This window comes from Babylonia areolata, chromosome 6 (assembly GCF_041734735.1).
Source record: "Babylonia areolata isolate BAREFJ2019XMU chromosome 6, ASM4173473v1, whole genome shotgun sequence".
Taxonomy (NCBI): domain Eukaryota; kingdom Metazoa; phylum Mollusca; class Gastropoda; order Neogastropoda; family Buccinidae; genus Babylonia; species Babylonia areolata.
This window is the reverse complement of record NC_134881.1, coordinates 50162783-50183326: the sequence shown is the minus strand read 5'-3', so window position 1 is coordinate 50183326 and position 20544 is coordinate 50162783. Positions and strand designations below refer to the sequence as shown.

Here is a 20544-nt window from a genome sequence, read left to right as displayed (position 1 = left end):
ATGTGACCATCTTCCATGTGGCAAACATGGCCCAGCCAGCGCAGCCGACGCTGTCTTAGCATGGTATACATGGTCGGGGGGCCAGCGTGAGGTGTTTGTCACCTTGTCTTGCCAGGAGATGCCGAGTGTGCGCCGTAGGTTTCTCAGGTGGAAGGTATTGAGCCTTTTCTCCTGACGAGCATGTGTGGTCCACGCCTCACTGCCATACAGCAAGGTGATGAGGACACAGGCATTGTATACAGCCATCCTTGTCTTCGTGGTCAGCTTGGGATTTGTCCACACTCGTTGTGTGAGGCGGGCTAGCGTTGTGGCTGCCTTCCCGATCCTCTTGTCAATCTCGGTGTCAAGGGAGAGGTTGTCGGTGATGATGGACTCAAGGTAAGTGAATTGATGGATGGTTTCAAGCTCGTAGTCATCAAAGGTGATGGTTGGTGGAGATGGCGTGTCTTGGCCTAGGACATTTGTCTTCTTGAGGCTGATGGTCAGACCAAAATCTTTGCAGGCCTGGGAGAAGTGGTCCATTAGTGACTGCAAGTCCCGCTGGGTGTGGGTCACAACTGCGGCATCATCAGCAAAGAGCATGTCTCTGATGAGGACTTCGCAGACTTTTGTCCTTGCTCTGAGGCAGGCGAGATTGAAGAGCCTGCCATCTGATCTGGTCCGCAGGTAGATCCCTTCTTGCGCTGTGCTGAACACATGTCTCAGGAGAAGAGCAAAGATGATTCCAAATAGGGTGGAGGCGAGGACATAGCCTTGTTTGACACTGTTGCATATGTCAAAGGGCTTGGAGAAGTTACCATTAAACTGCACCATCCCTTTCATGTTGGAGTGGAAGGACTCGATCAAGCTGTGCAGTTTGGGGGGGCAGCCAATCTTTCGAAGAGCCCTGAAAAGGCCGTCTCTGCTGACTAGGTCAAAGGCCTTGGTGAGGTCAATGAATACAACATACAGAGGCATCCTCTGCTCTCTGCACTTCTCCTGGATTTGGCGAAGGGAGAAGATCTCTCTTTCATATCTCCAACGTTGTATCCAGAATGTAAATGGACGACATATAGAGATACATTGGAAAGTGATCACTTACCGATCATCATGACTTTTAATGAAACTCAGAGACCTTCAGAATTTCAAAATGACAAAGTTCCAAGATATAACTATAAAGATGCTAACTGGGAGAAATTTGAAAGTATGCTTGCTAGCTATAACACAGAGTTCATAAACACCGCGGATGTAGATACATTATATTCCTTCTTCACTGACACCATTTTACAAGCTGCCGACATATCAATTCCAAAATACAATTCACTTAAATCAAGCAAGCATTCAGGAAATATCTGGTGGACACCAGCCTGTGAAGCAGCAGTAGATAATAAAAAATCTAAATTTGTAACTTATCTGAACAACAAATCACCAGAGAATCTTATTGAAAAGAAAAAGGCAAACCGTCATAGCAACATGGTCATTGCACAGGCAAAAAGACAATATTGGTCTTCCTTCTGTAATAGGGAGATTTCTGATCATACAGATACTAAAAAGGTATGGAAATAATTTAATGAAATGAAAGAAGGTATAAATTTGCCATCTTGTCCTATTAACCCTTTCGCTGCCAGAAATGCAAATTATGGACAGAACACATACAGTGACACTAACTACATTATTGACGTGTTTACTGTATATGAATATTCTAAAGTGGACACTGAATTAACTAGAATAAACCTGAAAGAAAATTTGAATTGACCGTTTCACTGAGTTAAGGTCAGCACTGTCAAGACTGGTCTGTGCAGATCTTGACAAAACATGTTGCAAAGTGTCTCCTTTACCACTGAATTAAAATAGTTTCTTAAATAATCATCACGTGTTTAATGCATATGAATGTTTAAAAGCAGATACTGAATTAACAAGAGTGAACAGGAAAGAGAAATTGAATAGATAGTGTTGTAGTTTCTCAGTGAGTGAAAAGAGTTGTTGAACTCAGATCTCTGCAGATCTATAAAAAAAATAAATAATTATAGAAACACATTGCAGTATTTGAGGCAGTGGGAACGCCTCCTTTACCTCGGACTTGAGAGAAATTCTTAAATGCCCGAGATATACCAAAATAGCATGATTTAAATGGCGTTATCACTTTAATTACTATTGTCAATTTATTCCACTGAAAGAACATGCTCAAATGATGATTTTTGAACGGCATCGTTGAGCCTGCGTTAGCCTAGTGGATAAAACCAATCATTCACAACCTGAAGATCCATAGTTCAAATCTGCTTTGATGCCCTTTTTTTTTTTTAAACGTGTAGATTTATATGATTATAATAATGAATATAGAACACATTCCGACAAACTGCTTTTTATAAGTTTTTTGTTGTTTTTTTTAAAAGTGTATTAACTCACTTGGGACAAGTTTTCTCCCTTGCTTTTCCCCACAGACGGCCCATTTGTAAGGGTTTGGAAAAAAATTACAAAAAATACAAAATACTGTGTAAGAAAATGAAACTTTCAGAACTGCTTTATTACGTGTTGAGCTATTACATATAAAAAAAATAAAATTTCTCATCTTATTTTTACAGTTTTGCCATATGTAGAAAATACTGCTAATTTTTCACCCCGAATCACCATACCCATGCTCGCTTTCTGCATTAAATTTGCTTTCTTCTTCATCATCATCCACCTCTTCAGTGTCGGACCCTTCAGTTTGTAGCATTTCAAGTACTTCAGCAACCCTAAAACATTGCCGTCACTGCCTTGTTCGCTTCACAACATTCTGAGAAGAGCCCGCTTTGCTAACAGGCTGGCACGCGAGCAGACGCCCGGTCAGTGACTTTGTCAGCGTGTGTGCGAGACGGGCCACACATCCCAGGCTGACCAGTCATGCTGTTCGATTGTGGAGTGACCCAGAATAGCGCACTCTGCTTGGCTAATCACAAAATCACGTGTACAGCGCATGATGGAATTTTACTTTCGGAGAATGCTATTCCATTCCTTCGTCCGAATCCGAATACGTTTTGTGTAGGAATGCGTGAGCATTCCTTCGTCCGGAGAGAGTTAAAAGTGAGTCTTGAAGGTTTCAGTTTGCAAAAATCACTTCAGCTTCAGCAGTTGTTGCCCCTGGTCCCAACGTGGGGCAAAGTGACCATCAGTTAAAGGTCCCACGGCCTTATACAGCCAGCAGGGCAGCGAATTCATTTCCTCTGTGTCTAGGGTTTAGCATAGGAAGGTGGGGCCCAGTCGTTTCCTTCCACCATTCATAACCTTTCCCATCTGAAGTCATGTACCCATTTACACCGGGTGGAGTGAGGAAACTGGAGTAAAGTGCCTTTCCCAAGGACACAACGCCATGCCAAAACTGGGCCTTGAACAATGGTCACTTGTGAACTCTGGATCAGAAGTCAATGCAAAACCGATTCTGCCACAATGGCTCCTATGACCACCAGACCCCCATCCAATTTTCAGTATTTTTGTAATTTTCAGAGGCACCCCTGTCAACAGCCAAATCGAAATTCTTTATATTATGTGATTTTTTTTTTCTTGGGCATGATGAAGAAAGTCTTCACTCTCTGATCAAAGTTAAATGCAGTTGGTAAGACTATAAATAGTTTCCCACTAAATCGTACAGTACACAAATAGGTGCCAACGGCTTATAAGCTACTGGGGCTAGATTTCTGTCGTTTTCATAAAATGAAATTTTCTCTTTATGACAAAGTTTCACAAGTTCTACTGACAAGATTTTATGCTAATTGATAATGCATGTTGTTTGATTATGTTGTTGCAGCTGACAGAAACATGTGTGCGTGTACTGGTGACTGACTTCAAGGAGGCCATTTTACTAGAGTGCCCACCCATGATCAAGAACAAGGAAACTGAAAGTAAGAGTTTTTTGTTTGTTTGTTTCTTTCTTGTATGTCAGGATTTTGAAAGACTGCTTGTCTGTTTTGAGGAGACTTGAAAGACTGAGAGAGGAAATGGGGGGAAATGAGAATGCAGATCACTCTTTCCATTGCGTCAGGTCCTGCAAAGCAACAAGTGAAGAATATTGCATATGGTTCTTGTCACAACCCATAAGGGGCTGCCCATGAACCCCCGCACCTTCCCGGACTAACTAACACCCTGACAACACAAAACACATAGACATAGAAAGTTCAGCTCAATTCTTTACTGTTGATGTGCTTCGAAACTCTGGTCCAGACACACAAATTTAATACACTTAACTATAGCACCATTCTCCTTCAGTTTCAGTTTCAGTAGCTCAAGGAGGCGTCACTGCGTTCGGACAAATCCATATACGCTACACCACATCTGCCAAGCAGATGTCTGACCAGCAGCGTAACCCAACGCGCTTAGTCAGGCCTTGAGGGGAAAAAAAAAAAAAAAATATATATATATATATATATAGATAGATAGATAGATAGATAAGCGTACATACATAAATAAATAAATAATAATTATGATATAAAAAAAAGATAGTAGTAATGAAAATAATGATAAAATAATAATAATAATAATAAATAAATAATTAAATAAATAAGACAACAATGATGATAAATAAGCAAGTTTTATGACAATATAATTAAGCAACTGCAGTACCAGTTTGATGCAGCGTCACTTCACTTGAACAAAGTCAAACCCATCCATGGACGACCAGTATTAATGAACCCACCCGAGGCCTGTAGTCACATGCCTGCTGAAGTGAGGAAAGTATCAAAGGACGGATACATTCGACAAGGAAGTTCTTGGGAATATGGAGGTTGGGAAAGGGAGTGGGCGTGAGGGAATTTGGGGTGAACAGGGCAGAATGGGAACGAAGACCACTGCAGAGGCAAATCCTGGAGTTCCCTCGGGGTGGCAGACAAGGAAACCAACAGGAAAAATCACAGGGAATATATCTGTCACCAGGAATCGGGCACACCACTGGCCCAGGAGAAAACAGAACACAGACCCACACAGAGGAAGAAGGGGGTCACACAGGAATTGAACCCCACAGCTGTCCAAGAGGGCACCCAACAGCTCGCTTGCTGGCTCAGTGACCCTTCTCCTACCAACACTCGGCACCAAAGGCAAAGCAAAACCCTTCCAAACGACGTTAACTCCGAGCTCATATCAAGAGTTCAGAACGAGAAGGAATACGGACATGATAGACACATCACAACAGATTCACATGCTTTAGTTCGGAACTGAACTGAGCACACAAGAGAAAAATAGAGCAAAAAGGGGGAGATAGAAGGAGGGAGAAAGGGAGAGGAGGGGAAGGGAGAGAAGGGGAAGGGAGAGAAGGGGAAGGGAGACGAACACGCGCACAAATGAACACCACGAGCCGTGACAGTTCTTATAAAATGTTCAATAGTTTCATTTTCAGTTTCAGTAGCTCAAGGAGGCGTCACTGCGTTCGGACAAATCCATATACGCTACGCCACATCTGCCAAGCAGATGCCTGACCAGCAGCGTAACCCAACGCACTTAGGCCTTGAGAGAAAAAAAAAAGTAGTAGTAATAATAATAATAATGATAATAAAATAAATAAATAAAAAAGAGAACAATTATGATAAATAAGCAAATAAATGTAAAACATTGAGACAGACATTCACACATACACCCACATATGCATAACAGATATGCACCAAACATGCAGTTTCGCAGATACGAAAGCACAGTCAAATACACATAAGCATACATGAGCCCCAACACACACACACACACACACACACACACACACACACACACACACATTACCCTGCATCTCCTCTACCCCCCTCCTCCACACACTCACTTCTAGGCTACGTATCGCAGCTTCCATGCCACACACACACACACACACACACACACACACACACACACACACACACACACACACACACACACAGATGAACCCTTACTTGTACAAGCACACACACATACGCCCATATCCCCCACCCCCAACCCCACACACATATATACAGAGATACATATATGCACACCTGCACGTTCCAATATTCAGTTGCTCCCACAGTGTAGGCATGCATATACACATATACCTCATCATCTACCCTCCACCCCCGCACCCTCCACGCCCGCACACCCCCCCCCCCCCACACACACACACACACGCATGTGCAAAGAACTCTCCTGACACTTGTGTACACTTACACCCTCGCGCATGCACAAATGCACTCAAACACACAGACCCACACATACACACAAGCACACACATGGTGTGTGTCCATCGAGATCGATGATGACCATCGTTGTCATCCAGCTGGGGGAGGGTGGTGGTGGGGTGGGGGGGAGGATGCTCATGAATCTATCTGTGAATGCGCAGATGGCTGAATAGTCCAATCTGCGCACGAAATGTTCCCTGACAGTTGGGGCAGACAAAGACAGGCATACCATTGTCAGGGAGCTTGTTTGCCTGTGACTTTCTGGCCTGCATCTTCTGAACAGCTGCAGCAGTCCTGTTGGCCTCGCACAACTTGGCGCCTTTGTGCACAGCAGCACGCCATTTGTCACGGTCCACTGCAGATTCCTCCCAGGAGTCAGGGTTGATATCAAACGCTTTCAGAGAGACTTTCAGAGTATCTCTGAAGCGCTTCTTCTGACCTCCGTGTGATCTCTTCCCTTGTTGCAGCTCGCCATAGAAAAGCCTTTTGGGCAGCCGATGGTCTGGCATGCGCGCCACGTGTCCAGCCCAGCGAAGCTGGGATTGCATCAGGATGGTGAAGATGCTGGGAAGGGTGGCTTTTGCGAGCACCTCTGTGTCTGGGGTCTTGTCTTGCCACTTGATGTTCAGTAGCTTCCTGAGGCATGTTGTGTGGAAGTGGTTCAGCTGCTTGGCATGTCGTTGGTACACTGTCCAAGTTTCGCAGGCGTACAGTAGTGTGGGGAGAACTACTGCTCTGTAGACCTTTAGCTTGGTCTCAAGACTAATGCCTCTTCTGTTCCAGACATTTGCACTGAGTCTACCAAAAGTTGCGCTTGCTCTTGCAATCCTGACGTTCACTTCATCGTCGATGGTCGCATTTCGTGACAGTGTGCTGCCAAGGTATGTGAACCGCTCCACCGCACTGAGTCTCTGACCGTTGACTGTGATGTTGGGCTCAACGTAGGGTTTCCCTGGGGCTGGCTGATGGAGAACTTCAGTTTTCCTCGTGCTGATGGTAAGGCCGAAGTTCCTGCTGGCAGTGGCAAACTTGTCAACGCTGAGTTGCATGTCAGCTTCAGATCCAGCGTTGAGGGCACAATCATCAGCAAACAAAAAGTCTCTGATGATGTCTGTCATGACCTTCGTTTTTGCTTGAAGCCTTCTGAGGTTAAACAACTTACCATCTGTTCGGTACTTTAGGCCGATTCCAACATCGCCATCTCTGAAGGCATCAGTAAGCATTGCAGAGAACATGAGGCTGAACAGTGCTGGAGCCAGGACGCAGCCTTGCTTGACACCATTTGTGACAGCAAAAGGAGCAGATGTTTCGCCTTTGTCCTGGACTCGAGCCTGCATGCCTTCATGGAATTGGCTGACCAAGGAAATAAATTTCCGAGGGCATCCGTACTTGGCCATGATCTTCCACAGTCCCTCTCTACTCACGGTGTCGAAGGCCTTAGTGAGGTCGACATAGGTGGAGAACAGATCAGCATTTTGCTCCTGACATTTCTCTTGCAGCTGCCTTGCAGCAAACACCATGTCGGTGGTTCCGCGCTCTTTCCGGAATCCACATTGGCTCTCAGGCAAATGACCTTGGTCAAGGTGTGCTGTGAGGCGGTTTAGTAGGATCCTGGCAAGTATCTTGCCTGCGATGGAGAGCAAGGAAATGCCCCGATGGTTATCACAGGCTTGCCGGTTCCCCTTTCGCTTGTACAAGTGAATGATAGATGCATCTTTGAAATCCTGGGGGATCGTCTCTTCTTTCCACATGAGTGAGTACAGCTGATGGAGCTTCTCAGTCAGCACAGTGCCTCCATCCTTGTAGACCTCTGCTGGTATGGAGTCTGAGCCAGGTGCTTTGCCACTGGATAGCAGACGAATTGCTTTCTGGGTCTCACACACATACACGCACAGAGGCTGCCACTGATTGGCCGCAAGAGGGATGGGAAAAGATCTCTGATGTCAAGAAAGTGGCGTCTAGTGTGTTGCTCAGTCTATTGTATTTGGAAAGGCCCACAGAGACTGTTCCGTTTTAAAGAAATTTGCGCATTGTTGGTTTGGAAATGATGCCAATATTTGTTTGATTTGCAAAGCATTGTGCTCTACCTTTCATGCTAGACTTTATTTCTTTGAGGCGATCGATGGTGTGATGGCCTTGTACCTGTTCTTTTTGATATTCTTTGACTTTTCTGAGGATTTCCAATTTTCCTAGATGTAGGCCACTCGTTGTTGTTGTGTTACCAGCAAGTCTGTCAGCTCACTTATTTCCCTTAACCCTCAAAGTGCTGGATATAATAAAACATACTTACAGAAATCATGCTTAAAACAAAGGGATAGTTTGCCTCCGCTACCTGTGCTCTGATTTGGGGCATTTGTATGCTTATCAGTAAGAATAAATAGGTAAACCTATACATTTTTGGAAAGTAGAGTGAATGAAGAATCAGATAAAAGTAAGAAAAAGGCTGTACCTTGTATGTAGTTGGAGATATTCCATAGGATATAATTAACAAATTTTGCACACTCGTTTTCCAAAAACGTCAACCACAATGTTTATAGGTATTTTCATATCTTTTACAGAGTCAAAATCTCAAAATTGGAATTAAACCCTACAAAAAATGTTCTGGCTGCAGAATCATGATATGAATATAACTGAAACAATGAAATTATAAGCATTGTATTATTTGTTTGAGACACACCCACCGACGCCACGCACGCGCACATCTACAATACTTTATGCAATCACAGGCAAAAACAGAAATAAATGTTTTCTTTTAGCTCATGTTGCTTTCAAAAGCAGCAAGAATGCTTTAAATCAAAATGATTTCCAGTTTTCTAGCTTGATTTGGTCAAGAAATCGCAATAGACCCATGCCTAACCCACTTTACCACCCCTCCCCACCCCCATCACCCACCCCCCAGTTTTTGTGGCTGGAGACACAAAACTGAATGAACAACAAGCAAGCCAGCATGCCCAAGTGTCAAAATAACAAAGCCGTTTTCACCAGTATCCCTGTCAGCAAATGAATCATCACTAGTGACAAGGTCACTCATTTCCTGAGCTTTGTCAACTTCAGTGTCACTCATTGTTTACAAAAAATACGAAGATCTGGACTTAAAAACTCGGTCAAAGTTTGTGCAAACACAAGCAGGGAGGCAGTAACACCAGAACGAGGCAGTTTTACGAAGGCTGCCGAGCATAGCCGTACGATGTCGGACCTTATGTAAACAGAGCCACGATCGTGGCCCATCGCACTTTACCGGGAAAGCCACGATCGTGGCTCATCGCGCTCTCCGGGTTAACACCTGCATGTCCCAGGCAGTATGACCATGTAAGCTTTTTAATCTGAAAGTTGCGCATTGCCTTATGCCACTCTGGGTTTCCCATTCCATTTTCAATTTTCTGTATGAGGTTCATTGAGTCGGTTAGAATCATGGCATGTTGGTTTCCAGGCATCTGGATGGACGATAGCCACTGGAGGGCATGTGTCACAGCTTCAACTTCCATCGTTAGGCTGGAGGTTGTGACTTTGTGGGCAGCATTCTCTTCCCTAATTGTTTTTCCATTTTGTTTCGCCAGATTGGTCTTTGGTGACTGAGCCATCTGTGTATATGATGATGTCCTCTTCTTTACTGTTTTCTTCCATGAGTAGCTTCACTTCCGCATCAGTTTTGCCCTCTGGCCATTCCCGACAATGTCTTCCTAGAGTGAGTGAAATGGCTCTGTTGAATAGATGGTTGAGGTTTTCAGGGTTTTTCTCCCATTCTTTTGTTTCTTTCAGCTCTTGTAGCATACTAGCTGGATTGTGTCTGTTGCTTGCCCCATCCATGATCTTCCTCGTCCTAGACGGCTGCCTTTTGGTTCTTTGACTGCGTCATGCAGTGGGTTTTGGGGGTTTTCCAATGCTTTGAATTAGGTCTTAACCTGTTCTAATTTGTTTCTGGCCTGCACTGAAGGAAGGTCAAGCAGGTATCGCAATGTTTCCGTGGGCGTGTCTTTTGTTGTTCCAAGGATCAGCCTCATAGCTTCATTTTGAACTCTTTCTAATTTTAGGAGGTTACTTTGAGATGGTGTTGTTAGTCCAAGTCTGTAGTCGATCACACTGAGGACGAGTGATTGGTATAGCAGGAAGAGGTGGCGTTGTTCAATACCTTTGGTTGCCATTGCTTTTAAGACTGAAAGGTTCTTTTTGCATTTGAGTACAGTATTTTCCGTATGTTTTCTGAAGGTCAGCATCCTGTCGAACTGTATTCCTAGGTAGCGTAGGCATTCGGTTTTCTCGATCTGAATCCCGTCAAATGACACAGGTGGTGGTGATTCGCTCGTGGTTCTGTTGTTAAGGGTGCACAGCAACGTTTGGGCTTTCGCTGGATTGATGGAGGATCCTGTGTCTTTGCACCATTAAGCAATATTGTTTAGTTGTTTCTGGACGGCTTCAATTCTTTCCTGAGCATCTTTCGAAGTTTTGAAGATCAGGCCATCATCCGCAAGAGTAAGCACCCGAGCTATTCCATTGTTGTTTAAGTCTGCAAGGCCCTTCATGTAGACATTGTAGAGGACAGGAGAGAGCGGAGACCCTTGTGGCAGTCCCATGGATAGTTTAGAAGGTGCAGACATCCAGTCTCCGAGGCGTAGGACAACGGTTCTTTCCTGAAGCGCTGCTGCTATCCATCTTGTCAGTGTCAAACTCACTCCATACCTTAGTAGCAGCTCCATGAGGTGCGCAGACTGGACTTTATTGTAGGCATCTTCAAGTTCGATTGCTACTGCTAGTGTTTCTTCTTTTCTTTGAAATCCTTCATACACCTCATATGCAAAAGCAGCTGCATTTTCCCGTGGACTTGCCTGTTCTGTAACCACCGTGATTTGAAGGGAGAATGTGCCTGTGTTCAATAGCCTTTGCAAGTTTCCTGGCTATCATGCGTTCCATGAGCTTTCCAGCAATGTTTTGCATGGTTAGGATTCGGTAGCCGCTTACCTGACGATGGTCCTTTCCTGGTTTTGGTATGGGTTTTAAGAAGCTGTGTGTCCAGTCCTCCGGCACATGTCCATTGTGGAAACTGTTCAATAGAAGAAGGAAAGTAAGGAGAAAAAATGTATTTGGAATTGAAGATATTTTGTTTTGGGTGTGATACCTAAAATACCAAAAACCTTTCTCTCTTCTTCTTCTTCTTCTTCTTCTGCGTTCGAGGGCTGCAACTCCCACGTTCACTCGTATGTACACGAGTGGGCTTTTACGTGTATGACCGTTTTTACCCCGCCATGTAGGCAGCCATACTCCGTTTTCGGGGGTGTGCATGCTGGGTATGTTCTTGTTTCCATAACCCACCGAACGCTGACATGGATTACAGGATCTTTAACGTGCATATTTGATCTTCTGCTTGCATATACACACGAAGGGGGTTCAGGCACTAGCAGGTCTGCACATATGTTGACCTGGGAGATCGTAAAAATCTCCACCCTTCACCCACAAGGCGCTGTCACCGTGATTCGAACCCGGGACCCTCAGATTGACAGTCCAACGCTTTAACCACTCGGCTATTGCGCCTGTCGACCTTTCTCTCAACATTCAAATATTACTCTGTGTTGCTGAAAGTCTGGGGTTTTTTTGTGTTTTTTTTTTTATTTTTTATATCCATGCGTACCACTTTTGGCTGCTCTGGAACTGTCCTGGATTGGTTCACATCATACTTAACTTGCCGTACTCATTGACAGTCTGCCCTTGTTGATCATGAATCCACTCCATCTGTGTTGAAGTATGGGGTTCCAGAAGGTTCAGTCTTAGGTCCAGTTTAATTTACAATGTACACACAGATTTCAGCACTGTCATTCATTGGTCAGGTCACTCATACCATTTCTTTGCAGATTTTTCAACTCTTTCCAGTAGTTTGAAAAATCGCATTGAGGATATGGCTGAGCGGATGAGTGAAAGCAAGCTGAAGATGAATGAGGAAAAAACAGCTCATTGTCATGTCCACCAAATCATAGATAAATCGGGTCACCTTTACCTCCATGTCCTTGTCTGATGTGACATATCTTTCTCCCAGAAAAAGAGAAGCCTTGGCATCTATTGTATGATGGAACACTGTTTAATTACACATACTTAACTGTGACCCACTCGTGCAGACTCCGGCAGGGGTCTGGCATTCCTGTCCTGTGCAAACTACTATCCGTCTCTGCAGAGAAAACGGAAGTAGCTACAGCCAGTAACCTCCCGGAAGTAGGTAACTTCCCCTTTGCCCCCCTGACTAGTGGTCTCTTTTTCCGGCAGCCATCATGACTCCTGTTCCTGTGCTCTTCATACGGCTAAGTTTTTTCGTATTTTCTGTCTGTTGATTCTCTGGCGTTCTTGTTTTTTGTCAAATTATGTCTCCATCCAGGTCACATAATTATATAGCTCGATTGGGCGATCGCACTAAAATTAATCACAATCGATTCGCTAACACTCTGGGCCCTCTACTCCTGGCCCTCTCAACAACGCCAACCCACCACCTCCTCCACTTCCTCCGTTCCCTCTGGTCGACTCCAGACCTCCACCACCTCCTACATCTCCTCTGGTGACTTCTAGAGGTTTGTTGCCCCACACTCAGGTCAGTGCTGCCTTTAATGTTATTTTTATTGATCCACGAACACTCGACGCAATCCACATTTTCTCGGCCCTGCCAGTCGGCAGTGCATGAGTCAACCTCCTCTATCTCATACCCACAGTTGCACCAATGGAATATGCCACAATCCCTTTGGGGAAACAACACCATATGCTTGCTTTGGAGCTGCATGCTAGACTGGGCCCTATGTGCGATGCGTCCGTGGTGGCGGCCGTGACATCGGATCACGTGACCCCCCATGTGGTATGCCTCGACTGTCTCGGATCCAGTGGCGACCGAGGTGCGTAGGGATGCCCTCCCCATACGTAGGGAGGAAGGTGGACCACTAGGGGACACATTCGTCCATACGCGTGCACCCTCCCCCTTGTCCAGAGCGCTCGATCCAAGGGAGGCAGCCCCTGCTTTGGCACCCTTGCCGGTGACTACCGCAGTTATTTCCATTGCACCAGCACTGCTCCTCGCCTTCAGTGTGGGTGCATGCACAGTCCCACAAAGCTATGCGGTGATGACCCCATCTGCCACACCGCCGGTTGCTGCTGTTTCCCATCCACTAATGGCATCTCAGCAAGCTGCTCAACCAGACAATCAGCAACTTATTGCTAACTTGCTGCAGCAGTTATGCACCACTCTGCTTCCCGGTGCCACACCTTGCGCCTGCACCGCCCCTTGCCCACAGAGCAGGTGCGTGCATGGCCCATTGAACTTCGGCAGTGCTGGTTTCTTCTGCCCCATCGCCCAACTCTGCTGTTACCCAGACTAATATCGGCACTTCCACGTCGGAGTGCCTCTTGATAACTCGATCCTGCCACTCGGCAGTGCTTGGGCCGATCTTGTCTATCCCTTTATCCGTCAACACACAACAGCTGAATGTCGGTCCTCTCGTAGGAGCTATTCGCGAGGTTGGACCGCCGTTCACCTACAGGGGGATGCACATCCCACAGCAAGCCAACGGATTTGCTGCCCCCTCATCCAGGACGCCCATAACACTGGATTACGGCGCCGTCATGCCACATGCCCCGACCATCTCGCGTCCGATGGCGACCGATTTGAGTAGGGACGCCCAGGGCACTAAATATATTTATTCCTCTTGTGGCCATATTCGCCTGTGTTGGTTACGGTGGCATCGAACCACAGACTCTCACACGCAGCATGACACTCCTCCCTCTACAGCGAGGAAACGTCACACCAGGGGATATGTGCTCTAAAGACACCATCCTTTTCGCCGATTATCGGCGCCAAGGGAGGCAACTCCGCATTTGTAACCTAGGCAGTTGACACTGTAGTTACTTCCCTTCCACCTACACAACACGTCACTCCTGCCCCCCATGCTGTCTACCAGCGATGTTTTTCAGTTTCTCATTGGGTCCTGCTGCCCAATCATGGACTTTACACAACTTTGCACAGCAACTGCACCTTTCTTGCTGTTTCTCAGGCTATTGGCCACTGAACATTTGGGTTCTTCATCCCCCCACACTTGCACACAGTCCTCTGCAGGCAACCAATCCTATTACCATTCTTTTCTTGTTATACACAATAACAGGAAATAAATCACAATATTTCCCTTTCTATTCTTTTTGATTTATTATCAAAATCACAACAACAATGACCCCCAGTATAAGAGATGGGGGTTCTATATACAACTTTTTTGGGCGTATTAGCTTGTGTTAAGGCCCTCAAGCATAAAAAAAATTTAACCAAAACCTGTGTATGTTGGAGTAATATGACCCTCAAGCATAAAAAAAATATATATAGTTAACTAGAGCGGAAAAAAAGTTAGGGTGAATTGATTTTCGGCGAGTTCCACTGCACAAAGTCTGGACCACAGCCAATTTTTTTTTTTTTTCCACCAATATTGGAACATAGCCAATTTCTTCCACGAGCGTCGACCAATTTTTTTTTCTGGCACGATGCCAACAAATTTCCATTTGAACAAAAGGATTTCTATTGTATATAGACGAAAATGGTTTGGGCGAAAACATATATGGAAGAAATGTACAGTGCAACCTACAAGAACATGGGCATTCGATGTGCCAAAAATGTAGCAATCCATCTATTGCTAGAAAATACCTACGAGAACAATCTCGTGCCAGATATTTCCAATGTGGACTATCTAGCAAACAACAAAGGTAGAACAACTCTACAACCTCTAGAAGGTCTTCCAACTTTTGTAGACGATTTGTATGTATATGGCTATTTGCGACAAAAAGAGTGTATGTATGTCGGTGGAAAATTGCTGTGTGGCAACGACGGATCCGCAAAAAGAATTGTATCTAGAATTTCGACTGCAATATGTGGACTTGTGGAAAAACAAAGTATACAAACTGCCATATCGCAGACAATATCTATGCAGGCAGACTCCAAATCTAGCACAATACGCAGTACAGTACAAAGAATAGAGAAAGACACGAATGCAAAAGCAAGAAAACGTTGGGAGACTATATATGCAAACGAAAAGCCATATGGTATATTTGTTGCAAAAATTGATGTGTCCGAAATTGCAATACAAGACCTACACAAAATATTGCCAATGCTAGAAGAACAGCTGCTGGGACATGGGTATGGTATATATTCTATAGACTTTTCAAGAGATTTTTCTGGTACACTCGATAGACAAACACTAGTAGACTATCTTGTAGAAGAACTAGACTATAGAGGACAAGGCGACTTTGCAAGTGCTATTGCTTGCGATGCACCAACAATACTAGACAATACAGATAGTGTTGGCAAACATGTATGTACATGGATATCCAAACACAATGGCTATACAATGCGAACAAAACTATACAACAAAATAGTATCCAATTTCGAGGCAGGAGAAGTACGAGAACAATTTGGTGGACATCTAGCAGACTATGTAGACTGTCCAAACGAGCATCTTCGAAAAACATTCTTGCATCCAGATGTACAAAAGAGAGGCTGCACTAGAATAGAAGTATCTTTGTATGCTTGTAGCAATCGTACTCCAGAAAAAGGAGACGAACTAGTGGAAAACGTATTGGAGATAGTTTCGCCACAAGATAGACAACTGTTTGTAGAACAACCAGCAACCCAACAATGGCAGAATATTGCAAGCGTTCTAGATCGTTGTTTTGTTCTTGGCGATAGACCAAATTCCACAATATATGTATGTTGGTATGCACATACTAGAACAAAGAGAATATCTGGCATTCGTGTATCTCCAACAGCTGCAACAGTGGAAGACGACAAAAAATGGAATATCACTGTAGAATGGGCTATATGCGATTTTGGATTTCGCAATTGTCCTATCTTCCACATCGATATTCTAGCTGCAGACAACGATGGTATACAATACACCAAACTACGTTGCTACACAAAAAATGCAAAAACAATACTAGCAGCATGTAGGAGACCAGTACAAATACACAAAGATGCACCAAGTCCATATATTCTTCTTCCACCAACAAATATAGTAGAATGGGAATGGCGTACACACAAATGTAGTACTATTGGAAAAGAGAAATCTGCATACAGTGTTGTGGAAGTTCCACACAGCAGAGAGTTCTCCACTCTATCCACCCGAAATCGAGAAAAAAGACTACAAGACATAGAAGAGTGTATGGCAGTAGAAAATTGGAAAAAAGATGCATGGAACTATCTAGAACAAAAGCAAATAGAATACCAACAGAATATAGAACATAGAAAACAAGAGCTGGAACAAATACAAGAGTATATACTAGAAAACGAGAGACTCCTTGCTATTTCGAATAGTGTTCGAGAAGTTGTAGAAACAATCCTTTCCAAACAAGAAACCAAAAAAGTGGCAAATATAGCAGACAAAGATAGAATATGGTCCATACTCGGCTATAGGTTGCAAAAAGACAAGACAAATAGAGAATACTATAGAATAGTACTTGGAGCAAAAGATACAGAAGACGTTGTTGCTGTATGGTCGACCAATGGACTACAAAAGTTGTTGTCTGCTGCAGAAAAGTATGTGGAAAAGAAAAAAGACAAATTCGAAAGAGAGCTGTGTTGGTTTCCAAGAGAGGCATGGGAAATAGGATTTTGTAGACCTATCCAATACAACAGCAAACTAGAAAAAAGTAGAAATGGACTAGATATTCGTATACAACCAGCCAAAGAGTTCTACAAAGACAAAGAGACTATACGTTGGAATCCTATAGACGTTGTAGTAGCACCCGACCTTGTAGAACTTCCATCTCTACAAGAAATAGCACTAGAGAAAGAATACGACAAACTAGAAATAGATACAAAACGAGAACTACAGGAAACAGTTGCACCAAATTCGAAGCAACAAATACGAACACTAGACATGCCACCTGGTACCTACATTTGCAAAAAATATGCAACTACAATGTACAGAGGAAACAACCGAACTGTACTATTTCTAGTCCCCAAAGGAGACGACGGAGAACCTACTACAGACGAAGAACATCCAGTATATGGACATTTCCTGGAGAAAGAAATAGAACGCATTGGTGGAACACTATACAAAACAAAAAGTCCACTACTGTGCTATATTGGAGTAGAAAAAACAACTCCACAACGCAAAAAAGATAGAATAGTATCTATTGTGGCAACAACCTGCGAAGATTGTACAGACTAGCATATTCTTCCACCTGGCAGACAAACATAGTATTTCCCACAATATGCAACTGCATATCGTTTCTTGTTGTATTTTCCAAGAATGTGTGGTGCTGGATCTACATGCTCTGCAGCATATTGTTCTATTTCTCCATCGTTTTCTGTGGAGAAACACATTTTTTGTGCACTATTGTTGTAGCGCTGTTCTTCTTTTGCAAATTCTTCGAAGTCGAAGTGTGGAAAGTGTGGTGGATCGAATAGGATAGGCATTTTCTATATATACAATATATACAATATATACAAATAGAAAAATATACTACATCCACGAATTGCACACAAATAGACTCTATGCTATCCTATTCCATTTCGAAAGGGTTTCTAGACTTTGTTGGGATTGTTTCTTTGGCAATATCTCCAGATGTCTTCTTTGGGAGATGGACAAATTGTCGATCTTCTTCGGGTATGTTCCAAACACCATTTTTCTTTGTAGCTTTCCATGTTTTGTACAATATAGAACCAACTGCAAGTGCAATTGGTAGAATATAGCATGCAGTGTTGTATACACAAACGCTATTTTGTATCTGTTCCAACAAAGATTTGGACTCTTCCACTACGTCTTCTCGTATTTGTTCTACAATGTTGTCCTCTTCCTCTACATCCAACAAAGATAGTATTTCTATGGACATATCTTTGCTTTCTTGTAGTAGAATATTGTTTTGTTCTATGCGAGTATCTATATTTTGCAACAGTTTGTACAAATCGTCTATGCTTTTCTTTTCTGCATTGTCCTGCACTACAGGCAGAACACTGTCTGTATCCTTGTTTGTATTTTCCGGTACTACAGGCAAAACATTTTTGTTCTTTGCCTCTCGCCATATTTTGTACAATCTATTTGTACCAATACCAAATTTCTTTTTGGCATCCTCTGCAGACATTTTGCCATGCAGAGATTCTATTTCTTCTATTTCTTCGTGCGACAAATCTTTCTTCCGTGGCATATTCCTATATTTTCCCACCCACATTTGTCCAAAAGACTAGGAAATACCAGGATTCCTGGAAAAACTAGGAAAATGCTATGCAATTGCAATACATCCTAGGAAAGTGCGAAGCATTTGTATAGCATTGTATAGCATTTGTATAGAATTTGTATAGCATTTGTATAGCATTGTATAGCATTTGTATAGAATTTGTATAGCATTTGTATAGCATTGCGGATCCGTCGTTGCCACACAGCAATTTTCCACCGACATACATACACTCTTTTTGTCGCAAATAGCCATATACATACAAATCGTCTACAAAAGTTGGAAGACCTTCTAGAGGTTGTAGAGTTGTTCTACCTTTGTTGTTTGCTAGATAGTCCACATTGGAAATATCTGGCACGAGATTGTTCTCGTAGGTATTTTCTAGCAATAGATGGATTGCTACATTTTTGGCACATCGAATGCCCATGTTCTTGTAGGTTGCACTGTACATTTCTTCCATATATGTTTTCGCCCAAACCATTTTCGTCTATATACAATAGAAATCCTTTTGTTCAAATGGAAATTTGTTGGCATCGTGCCAGAAAAAAAAATTGGTCGACGCTCGTGGAAGAAATTGGCTATGTTCCAATATTGGTGGAAAAAAAAAAAAAATTGGCTGTGGTCCAGACTTTGTGCAGTGGAACTCGCCGAAAATCAATTCACCCTAACTTTTTTTCCGCTCTAGTTAACTTGGGGGTACTCACAAATGTTATGTGGAAAAGGCATTATTTTTTCTATATATACAATATAATCTTTTCTCTAATAGGGTGATCACAATCTTCGCGCGCGGGTGGGAAGATACGCGGAGGCAGGCTGTGCGCGGGACCACTCCCACTACACACGCCGTGCGGTCGCTTGCCAGCACACACACACGGGGAACGGGGCGACCGTTTCGCTCTCCATACACATAACTGGTTATAACTAGATTTTTTTTTTATGATGCTTGAGGGCGGTATTGCGCGGTTTTGGGCTGGGGTCGGTTGTATATAGAACCCCCATGACCGTTTCGCTCCCCTCCATACACATATCCAACCATCATATTTTTTTTTATCTTGTGATTTGGCTCTCCATACACATATAACTTGTTTTAACTATATATATTTTTTTTATGCTTGAGGGTTGACCCGGAGGTGACAGCATCACTCGGCAGCACCCTGAACGACCAAGCAGCCTTTTCTAGGGACAGCACTGCTTGCTCCACACGGAGAGGGGCCTAGAAAAGGTGGTCCAAACAAATGCTCATCTCCATACCCCCCAGTTGGCTAGCCGCGGTCAACGGGCATCTCCAAACGCGGTCGAACAACAATAGAGAAGAAAAGGCCGGCACCTGCCTCACAATTAGGTGCAAAAGGACTAAAGGTAGCATGCTGGAACATCCGAACCATGCGTGACTCTGCAGACAGCAACCACCCAGAAAGGCGTTCCGCTCTAGTCGCACACGAACTTCAGAGACTGAACATTGACATTGCTGCCGTCAGCGAAGTCCGCTTTGCAGGGAAAGGCAGCCTCCAGGAACACGGCGCTGGGTACACCCTCTACTGGTCAGGCAAGCCAGAGACCGAGAGACGCCTCTATGGCGTAGGCTTTATGGTCAGGAGCACCATTGCCTCCAAGCTTGAAAACCTGCCAACAGGACACTCAGACCGAATTATGTCCATGCGCCTCCCACTACGGAACAAACAGCATGCCACTCTGTTCAGCGTGTACGCTCCAACCCTCCAAGCGGACCCCACAGAAAAGGTCAAGTTTTACACTGATCTGCGCAACCTCGTTCAGAACACCCCTGCTGACGACAAGGTCATCATCCTTGGTGACTTCAATGCCAGAGTTGGCCAAGATTCAGAAGCCTGGAAAGGAGTCCTTGGCAAGCATGGCGTTGGTAATTGCAACGACAATGGGCGCCTTCTTCTCGAGTTCTGTGCAGAGCAGCAGTTTACCATCACCAACACCATTTTCCAGCAGAAGGACAGCCTGAAGACAACGTGGATGCATCCTCGGTCCAAACATTGGCACCTCATTGATTACATCCTGATGCGCCAGAGAGACGTACGAGACGTCCTACACACCCGAGTGATGCCCAGCGCGGAGTGTCATACTGACCACCGCCTCGTCCGCAGCAAGCTCAGGCTCCACTTCAAGCCCAAACCAAAGAAAGGAGGAGCTCCTAGGAAGAAATTCCAGGTCGGCAACTTTCAGTCAGCTGAAGTGAAAGCTGAATTCCAGGCGAAGCTTCAGGACAAACTTGAAG

General features: G+C 44.1%; 1 protein-coding gene across 3 annotated transcripts in view; it reads left to right on the top strand.

Annotated features, from left to right (window-relative positions):
• LOC143283118 (cullin-5-like) overlaps positions 1-20544 on the top strand; it is a 174095-nt gene that overhangs the window by 78852 nt on the left and 74699 nt on the right. For all 3 annotated transcript variants that reach the window (XM_076589254.1, XM_076589252.1, XM_076589255.1), the window contains one exon: positions 3764-3857. In XM_076589254.1, coding sequence (XP_076445369.1) covers positions 3764-3857 — 94 coding nt within the window. The remainder of the gene's footprint in view (positions 1-3763; positions 3858-20544) is intronic.